The sequence below is a fragment of the Geotrypetes seraphini genome, chromosome 2, assembly GCF_902459505.1.
Source record: "Geotrypetes seraphini chromosome 2, aGeoSer1.1, whole genome shotgun sequence".
NCBI classification, from domain to species: Eukaryota; Metazoa; Chordata; class Amphibia; order Gymnophiona; family Dermophiidae; genus Geotrypetes; species Geotrypetes seraphini.
The window spans coordinates 226,847,830-226,873,975 of record NC_047085.1 but is presented as its reverse complement, the minus strand read 5'-3'; the positions used below and the strand labels follow the sequence as shown (position 1 = coordinate 226,873,975).

The window sequence follows — 26,146 nt, the reverse complement described above, 5'->3', positions numbered from 1 at the left end:
GTATGTATGTATGTATGTATATATATATATATATATATATATATATATATATATATACTAGTCTTTAAGCCTGTTACATTAACGGGTGCTAGAACCAGTGTTCCCTCTAAGCGGGCGGGTGTTGTGAGCAAACTTTTTTCACCGTGAGCCAAAAATATCGGGCGCCAGCAAGTTATGAGCCAACTCGCCCGATTCTCCTCTCGCCGCCCTGCCATCTGCCGTACGCCTCTTCCGATCGTGCGCTGTGACGAGAAACGTGTGCGCTGCGATGTAATATTTTGTGCGCCAGCGCACGCCAGCGCAGCTTAGCGGGAACACTGGTTCAAATGGTTTTATTTATTTCCCCAAATTTATTTTTGTTATACGCATTGAAAATATTTGATATTGCGTTTAAATCAAAATCTCAATAAACTTGAAACGAGTGCCCGTGAGATTGTGGGAGGGTTAAATACTCAAAACTTAGAAGTTTTTGCTACGCCAGCTTTCTGGTATCTTTACATACAGTGGCGTACCTAGCATATGTAACATCCGGGGCCCATCATTTTTTGGCACCCCCCCCCATCTGTAAGAAAAACATGATTTTTAGTAACAAACCACACGTCACACATGAGTACCTAGGAAAAGGCAGCATCTTACATATTGCAGTGAGCAGTACATCAATACACCCATTGTAAAACTAAACAAGCCAGACCAGCACAGATCAATCCTACACCGTCAATCCTAACAGAAAACCATGTCTTTCGAACACACAGAACACAGAAAACACCTTCGCCTAGTAAGGAATATGTAATCACAAACTAACCCCTCCCTCTTTTACAAAACTGTAGTGTGGATTTTAGCTACGGAGGTAACAGCTCTGATGCTCATAAAATTCTGAGCATCAGAGCTGCTACCACCAAGGCTGGTGCTAAAAACGCTTCACAGTTTTGTAAAAGGGGGGATAAAATAAAAATACATAGACAAAGGTTAAATTGAACCAGCAAGAAGCTGGACTCTGCATACAATGCTTCACAGAAACAGTGACACATGTCTCCTAAAGCAATAAATAAATAGAAATTTTTTTCTACCTTTGTCTTCTGTGGTTTCTCCTTTCCTCATCTTCTTGTAACTCTCTTCCTTCCATTCACTGTCTGCCGTCTCTCTTCCCCTATATGGCATCTTCTCTCCTTCTATGCCCCTTCCAGAAACTGTATGCCTCCCCCTTCCATCTCTCCTTTCACCCCATTGGTCTGGCATCTCTCTCCTCGCCTTCCCTCTCCCACACCTCTCCTCATAGTCTGGTATCTCCCCTTCCCTGATTCTCTGGCATCTCTCTCCTTTCCTTTTCTTCCATCTTTCGTTCCCCCTCCATGCTCTCACATCTCCCCCTTCCTTTTCCCTTAGACTGGCATACCTTCCTCCTATGCTCCAAGCCCTGGCATCTCCTTTAATTCCCTCCCTCATCTTCCTTCTCCCTCCAGCTGGGTACCGCAACACTCTTCCCTGCAGCTCTGCACTTCCCCACAATTGCCATGCTTCGGTTCCTCTTCTTCCTTCCTTCCTCCCCCCCCCCCCCGCGGGACCCTGCGGCACCATCAACTCTTACTCCCTCTAATGTCGGCCCTGCAGCTCCAGACTTCCTCGCACCTTCTCCCCTCCCCCTTTGGATCGCTATTATTTTAAATGTTATAGCCGCGGAGCTGTATCCATCAGTGGAGATGTCTAACCTCGGCCTGCCCCGGAACTCTTACTGCAGCAGCCGCCCGTCTAGGCAGGAACAGGAAGTCACTGTTGCAGTAAGAGTTCCGGGGCAGGCCGAGGTTAGACATCTCCACTGATGGATACAGCTCCGCGGCTATAACATTTAAAATAATAGCGATCCAAAGGGGGAGGGGAGAAGGTGCGAGGAAGTCTGGAGCTGCAGGGCCGACATTAGAGGGAGTAAGAGTTGATGGTGCCGCAGGGTCCCGCGGGGGGGGGGGGGGGGGGAAGGAGGGAAGAAGAGGAACCGAAGCATGGCAATTGTGGGGAAGTGCAATCCCCCCAATGCGTCCCCTTACCTTACCTCCCCTTACCTTTGCGACGCGTGTGTGCGCTGTGAAGAGAAACTTTGCGCTGCGATGTAATATTTTGTGCGCGCGCGCAGGCCAGCGCACCTTAGCGGGAACACTGGCTAGAACATATGTGTGTGTGTCTGTCTTTATTTCTTTCTCTCTCTCTCCTTAGCCGCTTTTTTTCTTTCTGCCTTTCTTTTTCCTTGGCTGTCCATCACCACCCCTTGCCTGCTCCCCCTGTCCATTTTCCCTTCCTTTTACCTCCCCTGTGTCCACCACCACCCCTTCACTGCTCTCCTTATGCAGCAGCAGCCCTTCTCCCTTTGTTTTACCTCCCCCCTGTCCAGCAGCACCTCTTTCCTTCTCCCCCTGTCCAACATTAGTCCTCCGTTCCTTTTCTTCAACTCCCTGTCCATCAGCATCTCTTTCGTTCTCCCCCTGTGCAACAGGTGCTAGAGTAGACGACTGGTTTTTTTTTTCCTTTCTCTCTCTGTGCTTGGATGCTGTCTGTCTGTCTGTCATTCTTTCTGTCTGTGTCTCTGTCTTGCGCCATGCCTGCCTATCTCTCTGTGGCCCCCTTCTCTTCCCCGGCATGATTGGTGTGTGCCCCCAGAACACCCTTCCCCCCAAAGCAGCCCCGTTTCCCAATGCCCCTGCCCCCTTTTGTGCCATGCCTGCCTGCTCCGTGGCCCCTTTCTGTTTCCCCCCTATGATTGCTGTCTGGCCTAGGAAACCCCTCACCCCTTTCCCTCTCCCCTTGTTGAGCCATGCCTGCCTGTTCTGTGATCCCCTGCCCATGACTGCTATGTGCCCCCAGCACACCCCTACCCCCAAAGCAGCCCCTTTCCCTCTTCCCCTGCTTGCCTGCCATGCCTGCCTGCTCCCTGTGCATCAGCATCAGCATTTCCCTCCCCCTCACCTGTTCCTTCGTAGCAGCATGGAGATAAAACAGCTCCCTTAGTTCTTTGCTGGATTTTTTTTTAAGTTTAAAGATGCCTACACGGCTCCTCTCACGATCCGGCCTGCGTCGGAAGCCTTCTCTGACACAGGCCGGGATCGTGAGAGGAGCCACGGCGGCAGTTTTAAACTTAAAAAAAAAATGCAGCGAACTAAGGGAGCCGTTTTCAAAGCCGCCACCGCGGCTCCTCTCATGAGCTGCACTTATATTATGTCGGAAGATGAGAGAGGAGCCGCGGCGACGGCGGCAGATTTCAAATTAAAATAATTTATGCGGCCAGCCGGCTCCCTCGAAACCCTCCCCCCCTTTCCCTTCCCGCGGTCCGTCTGGCTGCGTTGTTCTCTCCCTCATTCTCAAACCGTCCGTGCCAGCTGAAGTGGGAGTGGGGGAGACTCAGCACCGGCTGGGCGACTCAAGCCGCCGGCCCCCAGGAGCTTGAGGCCGACGGCGGACATGGCTTGCGTTGCCGAGTTTGGTGACGTACAACCCGCGCATGCGCACTAAAAAAAACCCGACAGATCAGGGAACACGTTTTTTTTAGTGCGCATGCGCGGCCTAGCATTTTATTATATTAGATATATATATATACATGTTATATGTTTTATATTTAACATGTTATATGTGATATATATACATATTATATTTAACTCTGAAGTTGTAGGAGCAGCATGAAAGTTCCTGGGAAGAAGGCTTGCAGATGACATCTGTATTTATTCTGTATCGGGGTAATAGGACTGTAATATGTGTGCTGTGTGATTTAGATTTGTTTTCCATTTCTAAGGTTTACTAAGCCTCAGGCAGCGCTTTACCAGGCAGTGCTGGATGTACAGAAGGCCTGCCTCATCCAGTGCACAGTGGGTATGAGCCTGGAGAACATTTATAGCCTGATGTTGACATTAATTGGACAGAAACTGATGGAGTTGGGAATCCTGCCAAAATACTACATTGAAAGTCACCTGTTCAAGGTAATTCTCTGTGCTTACAGGCAATGTGCTTTCTTTCTCATTTTTGCCAGGCTATGTGTGCAAAATGTTTCTTGTGTGCAATTTTTAATAAGCTAGTTTCAAATTTGTGCACTATAAACCAAACAGTTGTTTTACTAAGCTGTGGCAAAACTGGCCTTAGTGTGCCTTATGTGGGTCTTTCAGACCACTAAAGTCATTTTTATCGCAGGCATAAAACAGCCAATATTCTATTTTGTGTTTTAATGGCCATGTACTAATGTTGCCATTAGTGCGCAACCAGTAAAAAAACTACCATGTGAGCATTTAGCCAGGATTCTCTAAACGGCGCTGTTGTTGGCAGCCAACTTAAAAGCGGCCACCGATAGCATGTCAGTCATGACAGCACCATTTAGAGAATCACTTCTCCAGCAAAGGTAAGCACCAGAAATAAAGGCCAAGGTTTTCAAGGCTTACCTTTCCAGCGCCTACCTTTTGATGTGAATCGCAGCTATGGAGGCGCCCTCTGGCATCTAATGCCACTTCCAACATGGAAAGGAAGACCTTCTCACCTCCCCAAGTCCAAACCTTACACCTACCCAAGAACACTCATATACCCTTTATCAACAGCTGGTCCACAAACAGAATTCACCACTCTCACTTGTGCCTACCTCAACATAAGAGCCATTGGCCCAAAAACAGAACACATAAAAGACCGGATAAAAAACGAGAGCATAGACTACCTATTCCTCACAGAAACCTGGCTAACATCAGACGAAGACCCCAGGATTACTGAAATCTGCCCAAAAGACTACAAAAAAGAGGAGGAGGTCTAGCCATTATAATCAGAAAATCACTTAACGTCAACACACAAGACAAAATATCCACTTCTTACATGGACCTTCTAGCTTGCCAGCTCTCATGCTCCACTCTAAAAGAATCCATGACATGCATGCTATGCTATATAGGAAACTGGAACACTGCAAAATCAGAATTCGAAGATTTCATATACCGAAATTCACTATTGACCCCATACAACCTTATCCTAGGAGATCTAAACCTACATCTCGAGGATCACTCTTCCAAACAAGTAGAAAACCTACTATCTTTTCTCGAAGCCTTAACATGCAAGATCCTAGACCCACAAGCCACCCATGAAAAAGGTCACCAAATCGACATCACAGCCTTCATGACGCTACAGCCCTTTCTCCCAGATATTCAGACATCAAATGGAAAGTGGTTTCGTTCACTATGGTCAGACCAATACACATACTCCTTCAATATCAACTGGGCCAAAAACAAATCCAAACCAAAATCCTAAAAATCAACCTACAACTCGAGTAAACATATCGACCCCTCCAAATTCTGGTCAAAAACAGATGAATTAATCCAAGAATCTAACCCCAAAGACTTCATTTCACAATGGAGCAGCTTAAGTAAAGCCACAATAAATGAACTAGCCCCAATGCAAACAAAAAACAGAATCAACAGACGATCTGACAAATGGTTTGACAACGAACTACTCCTACTCAAAAGAAAATGCAGACGACTCGAAAGGAAATGGAGGAAAACCAACCAAGAACCCACAAAAATCGCATGAAAAATACTCATCCTACAATACAAGCTACAATTAAAAGACAAAAGAAAGACATACTACACCAACCTAATAGGCAGAGAAACCCAAAAAAAACTATTCCAAATACTGAAAGAACTCACAGACACCAAACCTTACCTGACCACTGATAACACCCCTCCCCTCTCAGCCACCACACTAGCAGAACACTTCAAAAATAAAATCACAAATGCCAGGACCAACCTTGCTGGAAACCCAACTCTCCTAGACGAGATCACTATAACCCCCTCAGACAAAGAATCTACAGCAGCAGATAGAACCTGGTCCCTCTTCCCCACTATACAATGGTCAGACTTCAACAAACTCTACAAAAAATACAGTCATGCAGCCTGTGACCTAAACCATTGCCCTCCATATCTACTAAAAAACGCCAGTATCAAATTCCGCTCTCTCCTCCTACAATGGATGCAAACACTGCTCACAGACGGCCTTTTCCCACAAGTCCTCAGCGAAATCATTGTCACCCCTATCCTAAAAGACCCTAAAGGAGTAACGGATCAACCTTCCAACTACAGACCCATAGCATCAATACCTCTTTATGTCAAAATCATGGAAGGCCTAGTAGCCAAATTCCTCACTGACTATCTAGAAGACCACAACATACTCCACCATACACAATCTGGCTTCAGAACCAATTATAGCACTGAAACACTATTAGGATCCCTCCTGGACACAACTAGACAACATCTCAGTACAAGAAAAAAAATATTCCTCATACAACTAGATCTATCTGCAGCGTTTGATCTGGTTGATCATAACATTCTTCTATAAATTCTGGATGCAATTGGTATCACTGATAAAGTGCACACATGGTTCCAAGGATTCTTAAAGACCAGATCCTACAGATTAAAATCAAGCAACGAAAAGTCAGAACCCTGGTCCAATCCCTGCGGTGTACCTCAGAGATCCCCTTTATCCCCCACACTCTTCAACCTCTACATCGTGTCCCTCGGCACCTGTCTAGATAAATCAAACGTAATCTCCTACAGCTATGCAGACGACATCATCATTCTTCTCCCTTTTGATCAACTAAGACCCTCCATGACAGACACTATACATAAAACATTAGAAACAATAACATATTGGATGAAAGGCCACAAATTGAAACTAAACTCGGAAAAAACAAAATTCATTCTCCTAGAAAACAATAAGTCACCATCCATTACAAACCTAGTAATCAACTCAACCACATTCCCCATGCAAACCACTCTAAAACTACTGGGAGTGACGATTGACAGGTGCTGTACCATGCAACCACAAATCAACAAAATAATGCAGAAATCCTTTGCAATCATGAGAAACCTAAGACAAGTGCGAAAATTCTTCGACAAAACTCAATTCCGGATCCTAATTCAAGCCCTAATGCTGGGTCTACTAGACTATTGTAACATTCTCTATCTACCCTGCCCCGCGACCATGATTAAACAACTGCAAACAATCCAGAACACAGCCCTGAGGCTCATCTACTCTCTGAGAAAACATGACCACATCACCGAGGCGTATCTCCACTCACACTAGCTACCAATTCAAGCAAGAATACAATTCAAGTTTTACTGTCTTCTATTTAAAACCATGAACGGAAACAGCCCAATATAATAATAATAATAACTTTATTCTTCTATACCGCCACAATTTTGCGACTTCTAGGCGGTTTACAATCAAGAATGCTGGACATTCAGCGAGTTACAATGTGCAGATAGAGGAAATACCGAGTGCATAAACATTAAGGATGCAAAATTATAGATATATAAATTTGTTGAGTGAGAGTATATGGTATACAGATTGGAAGAAATGTCCAAGTGGGCCTGTTAGGGAAAGGCCGTGCAATTCAAAAAATACAGCGTAAATTACGCTATGATAACAGTAACAATTTATATATATCATAGAGCCATGGAGTTTTAGGCGGACTTAAGAGTGGAGAGAGAGAAGAGTAGGTCAGTTGTTTAGGTATTTCAGGAATAGGTGTGTTTTTAGGCGCTTCCTAAATTCCTCGTAGGTAGTGGGCGAAAGCAGTTGATCTAGGTCTTTACCCCATAAGGCTGCTTGGTGTGAGAGAAGGTGATCATGGTGTTTTTTCAGTTTGCAACCTCTGATTGAAGGGGAAACGAAGTTTGAATGTGTGCTTCTCTTACGTTTGTTGGTGGAAAAAGAGAAAAGGTCCGTTATGTATTTGGGGGCTAGTCCATATAATACTTTGAAGCAGAGGCAGGCGAATTTAAACTTTACACGTGCTTCCTTCGGCAGCCAGTGCAACTGCCGGTAGTAAGGTGTCACATGATCGAATTTCTTCAGTCCGAAGATAAGTCTGACCGCAGCATTTTGCATTATTTGAAGACGTCGCATATTCTTTTGGGAGATTGCTAAATAGGCTATGTTGCAGTAGTCAAGTTGACTTAGTACGAGGGATTGCACTAGGATTCTGAATGCTGACGTATCGAAATAAGATTTAATGGATCTGAGTTTCCAGAGAGTGAAAAAACCCTTTTTGATTACGGAGTCCACCTGGTCTTTCATGGTTAGGCATTGATCCAGGGTTACCCCTAGTATCTTCATGGTGGGCTGAATAGGGTAATTGAGTTCATTGATGCATAGTGGGATTTTATTGTCAAGCAGGTGAGGAGAGGCAACAAAGAATTTTGTTTTTTCTGGATTAAGTTTGAGCTTGAAATCTGTCATCCATTGTTCCATCTCGTTTATGGCATCGGATGCCTTGGGAATGGTTTCCGAGATAGTTAGTGAATGGGATGATGATCATAAAATCATCTGCGTAACTGAATAGTTTTATCCCTAGTTGGGTTAGTCGCACGCCCAATGAGGATATGTAGACATTGAAAAGCAATGGGGAAAGCGATAACCCTTGTGGTACCCCGAATGAGTTGCTCCAGGTATCGGAGTGATCATAGTTGAAGCGTACCTGGTAGATACGGGATGTAAGGAAGCCACGAAACCAGTTCAACACTTCATCCCTGATTCCAATGGCGTCTAGGCATTGTAGCATTTTCCCATGGTCTACCAGATCGAATGCAGAGCTCATATCAAATTGCATGATCAAGGCATTGTGGCCCTTGCTAAATAATAGGCGCAAATAGTCTAAGATAGCAGCAATAACCGTCTCCTTACTGAATAAAGGTCTAAAGCCGGATTGAGTTTCATGCAGGAGAGAGAATTGATTAAGATATTCCATCAATTGGGTGTGAACCAATCCCTCCATGATTTTTACAATAAATGGTATAGATGCTATAGGTCTGTAGTTGGTTATTAGCGCTGAAGATTCTTTTCGGTTTTTTGGGATTGTGGTTATTATTATGTGACCGTTGTTAGTGAGGAAATTCCCATTTTTTATGTTGTGGGCTAGGTAGTGTAGCAGTGATAGTTTAAATTCTAATGGCGCCGCTTTCATAATCTCCGGGGGGCACGTGTCCAGGACGCAGTGAGATTTAGAGTATTTGTTGTATAGTTTGGTGTAGTTATTCCATTCTAAATCATGAAAGGAACTCCAGGTCATGTTTGTTGGTATTTCATTGTCTTGTAAGTTAGCTATTAGGTGATCACTAGGGATTTTTATTACGCAGTTATTTCTTACACAGTTATTTCTTAGGTTTTTAATTTTAGAATCAAAATGTAGCGCTAGGTCTTTCGCAGAGGGTAGCTTCGTGTTGTGCACAGGTATGGTGTAGCGAGTGGTGTCAAATAGATTTGTGATTAGGTTGAACAACTCTTTTGTGTTGATTCCTTGTGAATCATTGCAGGATAGGTTGATTTTGGTGGAGTAGAACGCTTTACGTTTGTCTTTTATCAGTTGTTTGTAGGTTTTTATGTTGGTTCTCCATTTGTTGCGGTCTGCCAGTTCTCCTGTTTTTTTCCAAATTCTTTCTAGTCGCCTAGCTAGTTGTTTCATTTTTAGTAGTTCGGTGTTGAACCATTTGTTGTATTTGTTTGCATTGCTTTTGCTTTTATGTATAGGGGTAATTTTATCTAAAATGGATGTGCTGGTTGTCGTCCAGTGGTCCCAGAAATCTACTCCTTCCTCTATCTCTGTCTGCAGTTCGTATTGTGACCAGTATTCTTCTGGATTAATATAACCTCTTGTGTGATGTTCTTTTTTCATTATCGTACGTGTTTTGGATTTTCGGTGCAACCAGATTAATTTAAAATAATAAGTGAAGTGGTCAGACCAGATGTCATGACACCAGGTGCCTTCAGGCAGAGAGATGATTGGGTCAATGATTTCCTTTGTGGACATGGCAACCAAATCTAAATGATGGCCTTTTTCGTGAGTTTGTGTGGGTATGGGGAGGTTGTAGTTGAGTAGAGATAGAAAGTTTTTAAGCTCTTTTGTGTCTGTATTGTTTTCTTCGTCCAGGTGTATGTTGTAGTTAGGGCCAATTGAATTGTGTAGGACGAATTCGCAGAAATCTTCTTTGGCTTTGGGCCACATAGAATAGTGTACAGGATAAGGATTCTTCTAAACAACCGTTTAATCCGAACCGCCTCAACCAGACAAAGGAGAACCCATGCTCCATTCACATACCCCCCAATCAGAGAAGTCAAATGGAAAAAACTTTATAATGGCCTCCTGGCCACACAAGCTGCGAGATTAGACCGCCAACTCTCTACTTTGCTGATAACGACCCCTGACTATAGAACATTTAGAAAAGAAATAAAAACCATACTATTAAAAATCAAAACCAACCTAACGCTTCCCCACTCTCTAAAACAACCTAACGCCACAAGAACTACTTCATCCCTATGAACCAAGTTGACTACTCCCTAACTATATAATTCCTCTGGAAATGGCCAGATAGATCCTTTTTGTAATCCGCCTTGAACCGCAAGGTAACAGCGGAATAGAAATCACTAATGTAATGTAATATAGTGGCATTATGCGCTGGTAGGCACCTCTGGAGGTGTGATTCCAGCGCTGTTTTTTTAGGCACCTGTAAGCTCCTGGAAATCTCTTTTAAAAAAAACTCTTAAATGGCATTTCCCTCTTAACTTAGATGCTGGTAAGGCACCATTTATAGAATATGTGCCTTACTGCCACCCATTTTTAGGTAATAAGGGCTCACACAGTAATTCTGTGCTAACCAGTTAGCACGGACTAATGTGAATGTGCTATTTAGCACAGGAATACCCACTTTCCACCTCCTAACTTGTCCCCTATTTAGCTTCCAGAATAGTGTGCACTACTTTGGCAGTTATTGCAGGATGTGGAGTAGAGAGCTATGTATGTAAATGCACACAGCCTAGGGAATAAATTTCTAGAACTAGAAACAGAAATAGTAAATGCAGACCTAGACGTGGTAGCAATATCCGAAACATGGTTCACAGACTCTCATGGGTGGGATATAACTATACCAGGATACAACCTGCTTCTCCAAGATAGAGAGAGTAAGTTGGGAGGTGGGGTAGCACTTTACATCAAAGAGAACATCAAGACAACTAGGATCACAGATGTCAAGTACACTGGGGAATCCATCTGGGTAAACTTGGCCAGAGGCGGAGAGAAATGCCTATACCTTGGTGTGGTATACATACCTCCAAGACAATCGGAGGACAAGGACACAGAATTAATTGAAGACATTGAGAATATCACCTTACGGGAGGACGTTGTCCTGCTAGGGGACTTCAACATGCCTGATGTAGACTGGAACACATTCTCAGCAACAACTTGTAGTAGCAGGAGGATATTAACGTCCATGAAGGGAGTACAGCTCAAACAAATGGTACTAGAGCCCACTAGGGCCCAGGTCATCCTGGACCTGGTACTTACGAACAGGGAAAGCGTCACGGAAGTCTCGGTGGGAGAAACGCTGGCAACCAGTGACCATAACATGGTATGGTTCAACCTTAGAAAGGGCTTCCCTAGATCACAAACAAAAATGAGGGTACTCAATTTCCGGGGCACTGACTTCGCAAGCATGGGTGATTTCATCCACCAGACGCTACAGGCTCAAGAAACAACGGATGATGTGGAAGCTATGTGGTCAACACTGAAAAGGACACGACACGAAGCAACTATCTGCTTATAAAATCGGTAAATGAACAACAAAGAAAGAAGAAACCCCTTTGGTTCACTGATGAGGTCTCACACCTAGTCAAGGACAAGAAAAGAGCATTTATTTAATACAAACGCACCGGGGAGAAAGAAGCTAACATTGAATACAAGACAAGGTCTGCAGCAGTCAAAACAGCAGTCAGGGAGGCCAAACTTCAAGTGGAAGAAATTCTAGCAAAGAATATTAAGAAAGGGGACAAATCCTTCTTCAGGTATATTAGTGACAGGCAGAAGAACACAAACGGGATAGTACGCCTTAGAACAGCAGACGGGAATTATGTGGAAACAGATTCCGAAAAAGCCAAACTACTGAACGATTACTTCTGCTCAGTCTTTACCTGCGAGGCACCTGGACACGGGCCACAGCTGGAAGCAAAGCCAAGCAAGGAAGACCCATTTCAGAATTTTGGGTTCTCACCAGCTGATGTTTACAGCGAACTGTCAAGACTCAAGGTGAGCAAAGCCATGGAACCAGACAAATTGCACCCAAGAGTGCTCAGAGAGCTGTGCGATGTCCTGGCGGAACCGTTAGCCATGCTCTTCAATCTCTCCCTAAGTACGGAGAGAGTCCCCCTGGACTGGAAAACAGCTAACGTCGTTCCTCTGCACAAAAAAGGCTGCAGAGCGGAGGCTGCGAATTACAGACCAGTGAGTCTCACATCAATAGTGTGTAAACTCATGGAAACACTACTTAAATGTAAATTAGACACGATTTTGGATGAGGGGAATCTAAGGGATCCTAGTCAACATGGATTCACTAGGGGTAGGTCATGCCAATCCAATCTTATCAGCTTCTTTGATTGGGTAACAGGAAAGCTAGACTAGGGAGAGTCTCTGGACATAGTGTACTTGGATTTCAGTAAGGCTTTCGACAGCGTCCCACACCGTAGACTATTAAACAAGATGAAATCGATGGAGTTAGGTGAGACACTAATTGCATGGGTCAATGATTGGCTGAGTGGAAGACGTCAGAGGGGGGTGGTCAACGGCACCCTCTCTGAGACATCGGAGGTGACCAGCGGAGTGCCACAGGGCTCGGTCCTGGGTCCACTCCTTTTTAACATATTCATAAGGGACTTGACCCGAGGGCTTCAGGGTAAAGTAACTCTATTCGCTGATGACGCCAAACTATGTAATATAGTAAGTGAAAGCAATCTGCAGGATAGTATGACGCAGGATCTGCTTACGTTGGAAAACTGGTCCTCGACATGGCAGCTGGGCTTCAACTCTAAGAAATGTAAGGTTATGCATTTTGGTAGCAGAAATCCATGCAAACCTTACACCTTAAATGGAGAAACACTAACTAGGACTTCAGAAGAAAGAGACTTGGGAGTAATCATCAGTGCAGACATGAAGGCCGCCAAACAAGTGGAGAAGGCCTCATCCAAAGCAAGGCAACTTATGGGATGTATCCATAGAAGCTTCGTTAGCCGCAAATCTGAAGTCATAATGCCACTGTACAGAACCATGGTGAGACCTCATCTGGAGTACTGTGTGCAATTCTGGAGGCCACATTACCGTAAAGACGTGCTTAGAGTTGAGTCGGTTCAGCGGATGGCCACTAGGATGATCTCGGGGCTCAAGGGTCTCTCGTATGAAGAAAGACTAAACAAATTGCAGCTCTACACTCTAGAGGAACGCAGGGAGAGGGGGGACATGATTGAGACATTTAAATACATCACGGGACGTGTCGAGGTGGAAGAAGACATCTTCTTTCTCAAAGGACCCTCGGTCACAAGGGGGCATCCGCTCAAACTCAGAGGAGGGAAATTCGATAGTGACGTAAGGAAGTATTTCTTCACAGAAAGAGTTGTAGATCACTGGAACAAGCTTCCAGAGCAGGTGATCAAGGCCACCAGCGTGCTTGACTTTAAGAATAAATGGGATGCCCTAGTGGGATCCTTACGAGGGTCGAGTTAAGGAACTAGGTCATTAGTACTCAGACTTAATGGGGTGGGTCAGTAGAGTGGGCAGACTTGATGGGCTATAGCCCTTTTCTGCCATCATCTTTCTATGTTTCTATGATGTCTGAACTCGGTAAAAGAGCCTCCCTGCACATAAGCATCCATTATAAAAGACTTGGGGAGACTAAGCGTCTGTCCTGACTCTCACTGGGTTATGGCCACTTCATCTCTCTCCCTATCTCCATCCTGATTCCAGCATCTCTCCTCTTTCCTTTTCTGTCCTCTCCCTCCCTTCCCATGGTCCCTCTCACTTTTTCCCAATGCTGCCGGTAGTGGCACTGCAAAATCAGCCTGCCTCGAGGTTTCAGGTCTTCTCTGTGATGCATATCACCCTCTCTGATGAAACTTCCTGCTTCTATGAGGGTGGGACACATCACAGGGAAGGCCTTAAAGCCTTGAGGCAGACTGATTTAATTGAAGCAGTGCAGCTACCACTAGCAGTGGGTGGGAAAAAAGGAGAGAGAGAGAGAAATAGATATAGATATAGATATGCTGGAACTGGGAGAAGGTGGAGACAGAAAGGGTAAGGATATTGGAACCAGGAAGTGGGGGGATAAGGAAAGGGGACAATGGAACTGGGAAGAAAGAGGCCAAATGCTGGACCTGTGAGGTAAAGGAGGTGCTGACCCTGGGGTGGGGGAGGGAAAGATAGGGGCTGGACCTAGGAGTTGGAGGGAGAGAGATGTTGAAAACCAGGAGGGGGAGTACAAGGGAGGGTAGAGAAAGACTGAGACTGGAGGAGAAGAAGAGAGAAGTGAAAGATATTAGCTTCAGGAGGGAGAGATATTGGGCAAGGAAGTGAGGTGGGGGAGAAAGAGAGATACTGGCCCCAGGGTAGGAAGTATGGGGAGTGGAGTATGGGAAGAAATGAGATATATTAGACATGGAACACAGAAGTGCAATGCTAGACAGAGAGGAAATAAGGAGAGATAGTGGGCAGGGATGTGGAAGATGGAAGAGAGAAAGAGAGATACTGGCCCCAGGGTAGAAAGTATAGGGAGTGGGAGGAAATGAGATATATTAGACATTAGAGGGAGCATAGGTACAGGGACACAGAAGTGCAATGCTAGACAGAGAGAAAATAGGAACACAGAGGGGAGATGCTAAAAATAGGGGAGGATAAGATTACTGAGAAGACAGGTGCTGAATTTGGAGGGTGGGAGGAAGGGCTATGAACAGGGATACAGAGGGGAAATGACAGATAGGGATGGAGAGGGAAGATAGGTGGTAAACATTGTGAGAGAAAAAAAGCTAAATGGACAGGAAAAAAAACCAGACAAGCAGAAAGAGACACCCAACCAAAACAAATAGAAAAATAAAATGCTCAGATAAAGGTATAAAACACTTTTATTCTGAATTTATTAATTCTGAATTTCAGTTACAACCTTCCGGATTCAGTACGCTAGGTGTTCGATCCCTTCCCGCAATCCAGGAGTTGCAGAAATCCAAACACTTTTCTGAGCTTGTGCTCCTCCTACCTTAGAGAGAGAGAGTTAGAGCCCCCTACAATTCAGTTTCAATTTCTGCAATAAATCCATGCAGAAGTCTTCTGCTCTGCATCTTTTTTTTTTTTTTTTTTTTTTTTCATTTAAAGTTCATTTTTTTTGGGTGGCTTCAGTGCAGCCTGCTGTGTACCATCCTTCTTGAACTCAAGGTCCGTTCCCCTGGGAGTTTGCTTGCCCTCTGACTTTATCAAGGGTTTAAACACAGGCTTTATGCGTCCTGAGTAAAAGTCCCTTCGAGTTTCAGGGCACAGGCTGTGTTTCCCACCCCCAGTCGCTTGGAGTGGTTTCGTGGGGGCGGAGATTACAGTCTGAATCCATCTGACTGGCAGTCCAAAGATCTTCAAGTTTAGTCATTTGGAGCAGTTTCTGAGGCAGAAAATCCTTTCTTCCATTCAGCTGTAGTGTAACATTATTTCCTATGGGAGCTTCGGGGGTGGTCTGTGGAATGCAGTAAAACTCAATTTTCAGAGTTTCTAAGATTAGGGTTCAGGTCTCACATCTCTCCAAACTCCAAATTGCTATTTTTTATCTTTAGATTTTTCTTTATTTTTGCCAAGCGCAAATTCACCGGCCATCTTCGATTTTTATCAATGTTTTTTTTCAAAGTTTAATTTCTGCCTCAAAACCTTGTTCTTACTATGTTTTACCATGTGTGTGGCGTTCCTGATCTGTGCATGCATACAGATGTGCATAGCTCAGGCAAAATGTTATGTTATATAACTCTTATATTCCGCCAATTCCCACTGGCAGCGGTTCAAAGCAGATAACAAAATACAGAGAATACTGTATTTTTTGCTCCATAAGACGCACTTTTTCCACCCCCAAAAAGGGGGTGGAAATAAGGGTGTATCTTATGAAGCAAATACCCACCCCCACACACCCCCGTTGCCTTATTTAGTTCCTCCAGCGGACCTGACCTTCCCTCCGGCTGACTCCCGAACTAACTGCAGCAGCGTCAGAGTGTGTAAAAGGCAGGTGCGAGCTTTTCGCACTCCTGCCTTGTCCCGCTTTGCATTTACGTAGCAACACGGGACAAGGCAGGAGCGCGAAAAGCTTGCACCTGCCTTTTACCCGCTCTGACGCTGCTGCAGCTAGTTCGGGAGTCAGCCAAAGGGCAGGACCGCCGGAGGAACTAAAATAAGGTACGGGGGGGCCCTGCCTGCCTCGGGAAGGGGGGTCCTGCCTGCTTGCCTCGGGGTGGGGGGGCCCTGCTGTCACTAGGCCTGCCTGCCACTAGGCCTTCCTGCTTTCCCTAGGCCACTAGGCCTTCCTGCCACTAGGCCTGCCTGCCTGTCACTAGGACATTAGAAAGATGAAAGCTGAAAGAAGATAGATAATATACTATAGACTTACTGGGGAGAGTTCATGTGCGAGAGTGTTGAAAAAGGGGGTAAAAATTAATTTGCTTGCGCCAAAGGTGTGAGCAGTCCCCAGAAAAGATTGAATAAGTCAGTTAAAAACTGTTAAGGACCGTTTAAATGGTGAGCTGAGGGTTGAAAGAGGGGCATCCCTCCTGCCCATTTTTTTTTGGGGGGGGTGTGGGCAGGCACCTTCATAGCAGGAGGGAGTGAGCATCCCTCCTGCTTTTTTCTTCAAGGGGGTCGAGAGTATGGGGAGGTCTTTCCTGGCAGAAGGGAGTGGGCTTCCCTCCAGCCATCTTTTTGGGGTTCTGGGAGGGGGATGGTGACTCGGGGTGCTAGTGCGGGGGGGGAGAGCTTTTTTAATGGGATAGATGGTGCATTATTTAAGTCACACAGAACATCTGTTCCATTTAAAAAAAAAAAAAGCAGAAGCCCTGACAGCAGTGACAAGAAACTGCTTCCCTGTCACTACTGTTAGGGCTCTGCGCATGTCAATTACTCACTGAGCGATTGTGTTGGTGGGTTTGCATACAAATGATTTGCACCTCCTTGCAAATTATTTGCATGCAAACTTGGTAGTGTATCGATAACTGTTGGAAAATCCGCCAGAGAATCTGCCAACACTGATTGAGTCACTATCTTTGGTGAATCTAGCCCTAAGAGAATAGATATCTTGGAGGTTGAACATGAAGACTCATCATGTCATATTCCAGTTCTTGCTTTGACTGAACTGTACACCCAAAGAAACAGGAAAAAACTGAGTGAAAAAAAACTGCTATTCTTTATTTTGGCTTTCTTTCAGGCAGTTCGCAGATATTGCCCCCATCATGTGGGCCACTACTTGGGGATGGATGTCCATGACACTCCGGATATATCCAGGTCGTTACCACTGCAGCAAGGCATGGTGATCACCATTGAGCCAGGTAAAAGATAAAGCAGGGGCAGAATGAACTTTTATCTGAGACAAACAGCTTCATAATCTTATATGGGTGACATCATCCACAGAACCTAGTACGGACAATGCCAAGTGCACTGTCACCTTAAATGTTTAGGCATTGCCTATACCGTATGCTTGCCAGTGCCTTCCCGCCCGATGTCGGGTTTGCAGGACCATCAGTTCTTAGTTTTCTGTGGAGCTAAAAAGCTGTATCTTCAATTTCTCCTCAGCACATCAAACTTACTGTATTTTTCGCTCCATAAGATGCATTTTTCCACCCTCAAAAAGGGGGTAGAAATAAGGGTGCATCTTAAGGAGCGAATATTTTTTAAAATCCATACCTTTTTTTTATTTTTTTCCATCCTGTCTCCCAGCGTGCTTTCTACACTCCTGCCTTGGTTTTCCTGCTCTTTTCTGGCAGCGGCAGAGCAGTGCACGAGGCAGGCACGCACTTTTTGCGTGCCTGCTTGGTCAAGCACTGCACTCTAATGGCTGCCGTCAGTTCTCGTGAGTCATGCAAGAATTGATGGCAGCCATTCGGAGTGCAGAGCGGGACCAAGGAGGCATGCAAAAAGTATGTGCCTGTGTTGTAAACCGCTATGCCACTGCCGGAAAAGAGCTGGTGAATGAAGTGCCTTCATCCTCAGAAGTTCCTAGCCACCTGTATCCAGCATTCTTCCTTTGGCAAACAGGAGCAATTTGTGAAGATGGGATTCCCAGCAGTAATGTGCCTCCGTCATTATGCCCAGAGAAGTGCCTCCGTTCTCGGGAGTGCCCAGCCACCAGTCCAGTCCAGCGTTTTTGTTTTTTCATCGGCAGAGTTGCAGCAGTGATACAGATCAGTAAGTACAGAAAAGCGTGGGGGCCAGGAGGGGGGATTTTATTTTTTATTATTATTCCATTTTCTATACCGTTCTCCCAAGGGAGCTCAGAACGGTTTACATGAATTTATTCATGTACTCAAACATTTTTCCCTGTCTGTCCTGGCGGGCTCACAATCTATCTAATGTACCTGGAGCAATGGGGGAATTAAGTGACTTGCCCAGGGTCACAAGGAGCAGCGTGGGTTTGAACCCACAACCCAGGGTGCTGAGGCTATAGCTTTAACCACTGTGCCATACTCTCCCCTATGAGTTGGACATAGGCCTGCAGCTCTGGGAATGGGGTAAGGCTGAAGCAGCAGACTTTCCTTATTTTGTGGTGACTGGGTAGATGGAAGGCTGGCTTAGGGCTGGCTGGCTACCTTGGGGCTGGCTGGCTGGCTGCCTTGGGGCTGGGGGCCGGCTGCCACTGGACATGCCCACCACGAGACATGCCCAGTATCCTGTCCCAGCCTACTATTAGACCACCAGAGGGGGGGACAGGGTACAGTGCACACCATTTGGTTCAGAATTGTGTTTTTCTTGGTTTTTCTTCCTCTACTGGTCGCTGTACATAAAGAAGGACATGGTACTACTCGAAAGGGTCCAGAGAAGAGCGATTAAGATGGTTAAGGGGCTAGAGGAGTTGCCATACAGTGAAAGATTACAGAAACTGGGCCTCTTCTCCCTCGAACAGAGGAGATTGAGAAGGGACATGATCGAAACATTGAAGGTACTGAAGGGAATAGACTTAGTAGATAAAGATAGGTTGTTCAGCCTCTCCAAGGTAGGGAGAACGAGAGGGCACTCTCTAAAATTGAAAGGGGAAAGATTCCGTATAAACGTAAGGAAGTTCTTCTTCACCCAGAGAGTGATAGAAAAATGAAACGCTCTTCCGGAGTCTGTCATAGGGGAAAACACCCTCCAGGGATTCAAGTCAAAGTTAGACAAGTTTCTGCTAAACCAGAACGTCTGCAGATAAGGCTAGTCTCAGTTAGGGCGCTGGTCTTTGACCAGAGGGCCGCCGCGTGAGCGGACTGCTGGGCACGATGGACCACTGGTCTGACCCAGCAGCGGCAATTCTTATGTTCTTATGTACAGGTGGGTGCGTCTTATGGCCAGCTGCGTCTTATGGAGCGAAAAATACGGTAGATATCTTTTTTGTGCTTTCCCAGTTTCATTTTATTGTACTTCATAATCCTTAATTTTTATCTATATTTTAGTCATTCATTCCTTTGAATTTGGTTAAATTTTCTTCACTTTTGATTTTTTGGCCTTTGGGCCACGTCGAGATATTTTTCGTCCCAGGAAGTGTCAACAGTTTTTGGTATACTTTTCACTCGAGCTTTCAGACCATTGAGCCTTTTGACTTTACATTGGCCATTTTTCGTTTCATGTCAAAGAGGATGTCAAGTGCCTTCAAAAATATACCACTACTCAATGTAAGACCATTTCAGGCTTTGACCCCCTATAATTGGTATGTTCTGTTTCTAGGACCTGATCATCAAGACATTCACTATGACCTCTGTCTGCGTATGCAAAAGAAGACACTTAGGCCTGGATTCTGTATAGGATGCCCAATCTCAGAAGCCACCTAAGTGGTTTTTGAGAATTGCACATGGGAATTTTATAGAGAATTGCACTTAAGCCCACCTAATAACCTGATTCTCTAACCGACATCCATGTCACCGGTGCCGATTAGAGAATCGAGTTGCCGCTGAGCTTATCGCAGCAAGGGATCTCCCTACCGTGATAAATTTAGTGGCCGGCCATTCCCCTCATACATTGCCGGCAGGAAAAATGCCCAGTCCCTCCTGCCGGAACCCTCCCCCCTCCCTGTACATCGCCGGCAATGTACATGCCCATGCTCTCCTGCTAGAACACCCCATACATCACCGGCAAGAGGGATGTCCAGTCCCTCTTGCTAGAACCCCATCCCCCCAAACATAGCAGGCATCCCCAGCCCACCCGCCCTAGCCCTCCCCCCCCACCCATGGGAGTGGCCTAAGGGATCTAGCCAATCAAAATCTTAGGCCTCTCCCTTTGCATCCCAGAATGCACTGAAAATTGAGCCTAAGATTCCGGGAGGCCCAGATGCTATAGGAGGGGCTTTAGGCCCCTCCCCGGCACATCCCAGAATGCACCAGGGAGGAAAGGCCTGCCATTTTGAGCGGTGAATACAGGCATCCCTCTGGCCACCCTTCGTTAAGAAGGTAAGGGAGGGGCATCAGGGGTGTGGCAGTGGGAGGGGAGTGGGCATCCTTCCCACTGCTGGTGGTGGGGGGATTGCTTAACGACAGCAGCAGGAGTGGGCATTCCTCCTGGTGTCGGGGGGGGGGGGGGTTGCTTGACTGGCAAAATTTTCTAGCAGATCTGACCTGTCAAGCCTTACTTTCCTGTCAATGTCTGAGCCAATCAATGCTCGGACATTGACCAGAAAGTAAGGCTACAACAGCTCAGACTTGCTAGAAAATTTTGCTCACAAATGTAGGACAGCGAGATTAGGGAATCACCCAGCGATAATAGAGAATCGCCTGGAGTACTCATTTAAATATTAATGACCTTATTGTAAAACATTTGCATGGCAGAGTCAAAGACTGCTAGGAAGCTTGCAAAAGACCACAAAAAGCCATTTTGATAATCCACAACTAAAATACATGAATGCTAAACCACCTGGAACCGGTTTAGCGACCACATTAATGTTTTGAGAATCTTCCCCTCAATCAGGAAACCATGAAAATTGCAAACATTTCCAAAATGGCTAACTTGACACGAAGGACCCCTACTAGAGAGTTGCGCGGGGACAGAAATCCCACCCGTCCCCACTAAAATCCCACCCATCCCCGCGAGGAATCCCTCCGTCCCTGTGAGGAATCCCCTCCATTCCCATAAACTTCAGAAATAGTAATTTCATTTAATTATGCTACTGAATTAAAGGCTCTGGTAGAGACCCATTTACAAATAAGCAAAGACACTTCTATTAATTTGGAAATGTTAATTGGGAAGAATACATACTTTGTAAATGGGTTTCTACCAGAGTCTCTAATGTAAATATAAAATCTCAGCTGATGAGAACCCCCAAGCTGTCAGCTGAGGACTTCCTTTGCAGTTGGCTGGGTGTCCCTTTTGCCAAGCTTGGCAGGAAGCAGTAGCATCCCTGAGTCACAGATGCTGGCACCTCAGTGGCTCATGGATGCTGCCAGCGATTGCTGTGCTTAGTGGAGGGGAGTTCTGGGCATCTCTGGAGGATGGTGGTGGTGGAAAGCCAGAAATGCATTTCCTTTTCTTTTGAACATAATACAAAGACATCTGCTATATAAATTTCCCAAAGCTAACATATTTTAGTCAACAAATTCCGTTTTTTACCTTTGTTGTTTTTGGAGACTTATTTTTCCATAAAGTTGGTCCCAGTTTCTTTTTTCTGCTTTCCTATATTCTGTAAATTCTTCTGTTGCTGTCTATTGGTTTCTCCTACCATGGACCAGAATTTATCCCTTTCTCATCTTTCGTGCCTGCCCACCAGCCCCATGCCCAACATTTCTCCTTCTATCACCCCTCTCCAGCACCATGCCATATCTCTCCCTCCATTCCCTTCACCACTATGTCCAACATTCCTCCCTCTTGCATCCTTTTCAATCTGTCCCACTGTTCCCTTTCCACCACAACATTTCTCCCTCTCATCTTTCTCTTCCCTTTAATCTGTACCTCACTCCCTCCCTATGATCAAAAATTCTCCTTTCTTCCATTCCCCTTGTACTCCATTTCTTTCCCTCTAACTGACACACTCAAGCCCAATTCTTCCTTTCTATTCTCTCCCCCATCTCAGCATCACTTTCCATCCCTTCCTCCATCCTCTCTCCCAAGTTTATGCCATTCCACAAGTTATGGATGTCAAAACTAGCTAACTATCTTGCTATAAAAAGCAAAGGCCTCTAGATAATTTCCCTTCCTTCCTTGCCTTGTTGTACAATGTACAGGAACACCCCCCCCCCAAAAAAAAAAAAAACCCCAAAACAAAACAACAAAATAGCCCAACTCAAGCAGCCAATCTGTTCTCTTTCCATTAATGTTGCTCCTCTCTTCTTTTCCCTGCCTTCTGTGTTCAAAAACGCACACACGTCCTGTGCCCCTCTCACGTCCCAACTGCTTCCTCCTAATTACAATGCAAGCATGCCCGCTTGCTTGCTCCCTCCCGTTTTGCCCCCTCCCGCAAGACTCGCTGCTTCCTTCTTTCCACTCTGTGGCATGTGAGGCGCATGCCAGAACCATCTCACCACCTCTCCCGATGTTACTCAGAGCAGCACTTCTTCACAATCACAGGGCAGTGGGCCCTGCACGCTGCACATATGTGATGAGAAGCATTCCTCCAACGTCAGCTCTGACGTTGGGGGAAGTCTTCCAGGTCGGCTACGTGTGGACTCGGAGTGCTGGAAGCGCTGTACGCTACAGGAAGGTAGGAAAAGAAGATGAGCCACTCGGTTCGAGCTGCCTCCAACCCCGCGGGATCCCCGAGACCACGAGGGGCATCCACACAGGATCCCCGCAACCCGAGGGGGCGTCCCCACGGGATCCCCATGACCCAAAGGGGGAACCCACAGGATTCCCGTCGTCCCCGTTCCCGTGCAGCTCTCTAACCCCTACTTCATCCCAGCCCCCCCCCACCCATTAGCACTAACAGCGTGGTTTCTTTCATCGAATAGGTAAATGCTTTCTGTCTCTGCTACAGTATCTCTTGTCATTGAAGCATCTAGGAAATCTTCCACTCAATGCTGTTATCACTTCAAATGCACACGCTACTCTTCCTGGTGTGTATTATATTCTCTGGAGCCCATCTCATGTCCACTTCCACCCATCCTCAACTGTCTTTCCTACCTCTCTAATTCTGATCTAAAACCCAATTTGGTTAGAATTTATCTCGGTGTTATCGGTGTATTTCATTCTCATCTGGACAAGAAACCGCTTTCTGTATATCCTTTAGAAGCCATTTTATTGAAAGGCCTATTCCACACAAAACCACCTATCAAATCTCCTCCTGTCACTTGGGATCCTGTCGCATGGCTTTTTGCTCTATGAAATCTCCTTTTGAGCCACTGACATCTTGCTGTCTGAAACTTCTTACTTGGAAGGTAGTTTTTCTCATAGTCCTCACGTCTGTATGCTGGGTGAGTGAACTTCAATTCATTGTCCGTATACAAGGTTCTCTCACGATAGGGTAGTCCTCAACCAGTCTATTATTTTGCATATTTTCTCTCCAGAGCCACATTTATCATCCTGGAGATGTAGACCTTCGCACCTTAGACTGCAAATGTGCTCTGATATATTACCTGGATCACACTAAGCCACACAGAGGGTCCGCACAGCTCTTTGTTGCCTTTGATCCTAATGGTCTAGGAATTGTTATATCCAAAAGAGCCATCTCAACTTGGCTAGCATACTGTATTTCCTTTGTATATACTCAGGCTGGGTTGACGCTACAAGGCTGTGTGACATCGCACGAAAATGAGGCTATGGCTGCCTCATTGTCACTCTGCATCTATTGAAGAAATCTGTAAAACTGCTACTTGGTTCTCGTCCATATGTTTACTTCTCATTACTGTTTGGAACACCAATTCAGAAGAGACAGTTGGTTTAGGCAAGCAGTTCTACGACAAGTAGTTCTACAAAATCTATTCTCTACTTAAAGCCAACTTTCCCCTCCAACCCTATAGGGTTTCACAGGTTTCTATATATTCAATGTTTAATTTCTTCCACAGATATGATCCTGGCAGCTTGGGAGCCCCACATATGAGAATATTGTGTCTGCTTGTCCTCAGAGAATGCAAAAATACTTACCTGTAGCAGGTGTTCTCCGAGGACAGCAGACATGTATTCGTCTACTACTATTTATTTCAGTTTCGCTGCTAGATGTGCACAGCACTCTACATTAAAACATAACCTCCATAACCCACCCACTTCCCTTAGTTGGCTTCTTAGCTTTGTTATTGAACTGATGGTCCTGCAAGCCAACGTCAGACAGGAAGGCATCAGCACATACACGATATGGGTACTGTCTAAAGATTTAAAGTGACAGTGCACTTTGCGGTGTCTGTACCAAGTTCTGTGGATTATACCACATGTGAGAATATATGCCCGTTGTTCTCAGAGAACACCTGCTACAGGTAAGTATATTTGCTTTGTCTATATAACCACCAAGCAGGGACCATTTTACAAGAAACAAGATAGTCTTGCTGAAAACATACAGGTCATTCAAGCTAGCCTCCAGCCACCTCTTCCACCCTCCCACCACCCAGAGGCCCTCCCTAGTCCTACTTTAGCTTTAAACAGCCTGGTGGTCCAGTGGTTTGTTTCTGGGCAAGAACAATCCTCAGTTGCTTTTGCTCCTGCAGGTTCCTCAGTCAAAATGGCTTCCTGGATTTGCCACTGACCTTCTTTTTATAAGCAACTTCACTCTCCATTGCTTCAGATATAAACTTAGAACCTTACTTGATACAGTTAGCATTTTAACACTTGTTAATCTGCATTATGGACTTTGGGCTTGAACTGCTAAAGTGTGCTACTATATGAATGCATATTACTCATCACCATTCTCATTTTGTGTAGTGGGTCCCATTTATTAATAATGCACTTTACTAACTGAGGGCTAGATTTATTATATAGATTTAGTATTTTGAGAATAATGGACCTTGCCTTAATTAATGTGCATTCATTTGCATTAGCATATGTTAATAGATATTAACACACATTAGCCTTACTTACTAGCCTATATTAGGCTAGAACAGTGTTTCTCAACTTCTTCAAGCCAAGTACCCTCAAAGCCTAACAAATAACAACCGAGTACCCTCACCCAAGCTCACCCTCTGACCCCACCCCCATAATAAAGTACTAATTGTAATGCAGTTTATTCCATCCATTTTTCATATACACACAATATAATCTTATTAATACATAATGGTAATCACAAAATTAAAAAACCACAAAGCACACTGTAAGCAGAGAAAATGTTAATTATCATTTAGATTCTTTTTTTTTTTTTTCAAAGCGGTCAGGGCAGATGACTTTTAAATATGCAATGTTACTCAGTAACAACTATAGAAAAATAGATAAATATAGTGCATAATATAGACAGCAGATATAAATTCTCAAAACTGACACATTTTGATCACTAAATTGAAAATAAAATAATTTTTCCTACCTTTGACCCAGATTTACTAAGGTCAGCGACTGCCGCACAGGTTTAGCAACGATCACTGCTAACCAACCCAATTCACAGAACAGCCCACCATGTGTTGTTCCCCTCGATTGCCCATTTTCTGATCCGGCAATACAAATTAGTAAAACCCCGTGCAAAATAGCCAAATGATTGATTCACTTACATTTGCTTGGCTATTTTGCATCGGGTTTTATAATCCTAAAACCTGACTGCTGTAGACCTGCTGGTAACTGTTACCGACAGGTCTGCCTGGGATTTTTTTCCCATATTTTTTTAATGGCACAGATATTTTGCATGTATTACACATGCAAAATATCTGCCCAATAAAAAAAATGTAAAAAAGCCTCCCGACAGCACCCCCCTCCCCAACAACCCCCCCAAAAATGGTAGGAGAGATGCATACTCCCTCCTCCCCCCAATGCCTCCCCCCCGCACTGAAGAACCTAAGTATGCCCCCTTCTTCCCTCCCTTCTGTGTCCCATGTTCATGCCCCCTCCCTTCCTTCTGTGTTAAGTTCATGCCCACCTCCTTGCCTTCCAGCCTTTGTCCCAAAATTAAGTTGTACGCCAGGGATCCCTCCCTCCATGCCCGCCCCCCCCCCCCCCGAAGCCAACCCAGTTACTTGTTGGAGCCGCACTCACTCCCTCCACCCTCAGCGAACTCTGTGCAAGGACGGCGCAAGCAGC

At 45.2% G+C, this 26,146-nt stretch overlaps 1 protein-coding gene across 3 annotated transcripts in view; it reads left to right on the top strand.

The window, feature by feature from the left end:
- Window positions 1-26,146, top strand: part of XPNPEP3 (X-prolyl aminopeptidase 3) — a 133,771-nt gene that overhangs the window by 90,506 nt on the left and 17,119 nt on the right. For all 3 annotated transcript variants that reach the window (XM_033935084.1, XM_033935083.1, XM_033935082.1), the window contains 2 exons: window positions 3,773-3,956; window positions 17,256-17,376. In XM_033935084.1, coding sequence (XP_033790975.1) covers window positions 3,773-3,956; window positions 17,256-17,376 — 305 coding nt within the window. The remainder of the gene's footprint in view (window positions 1-3,772; window positions 3,957-17,255; window positions 17,377-26,146) is intronic.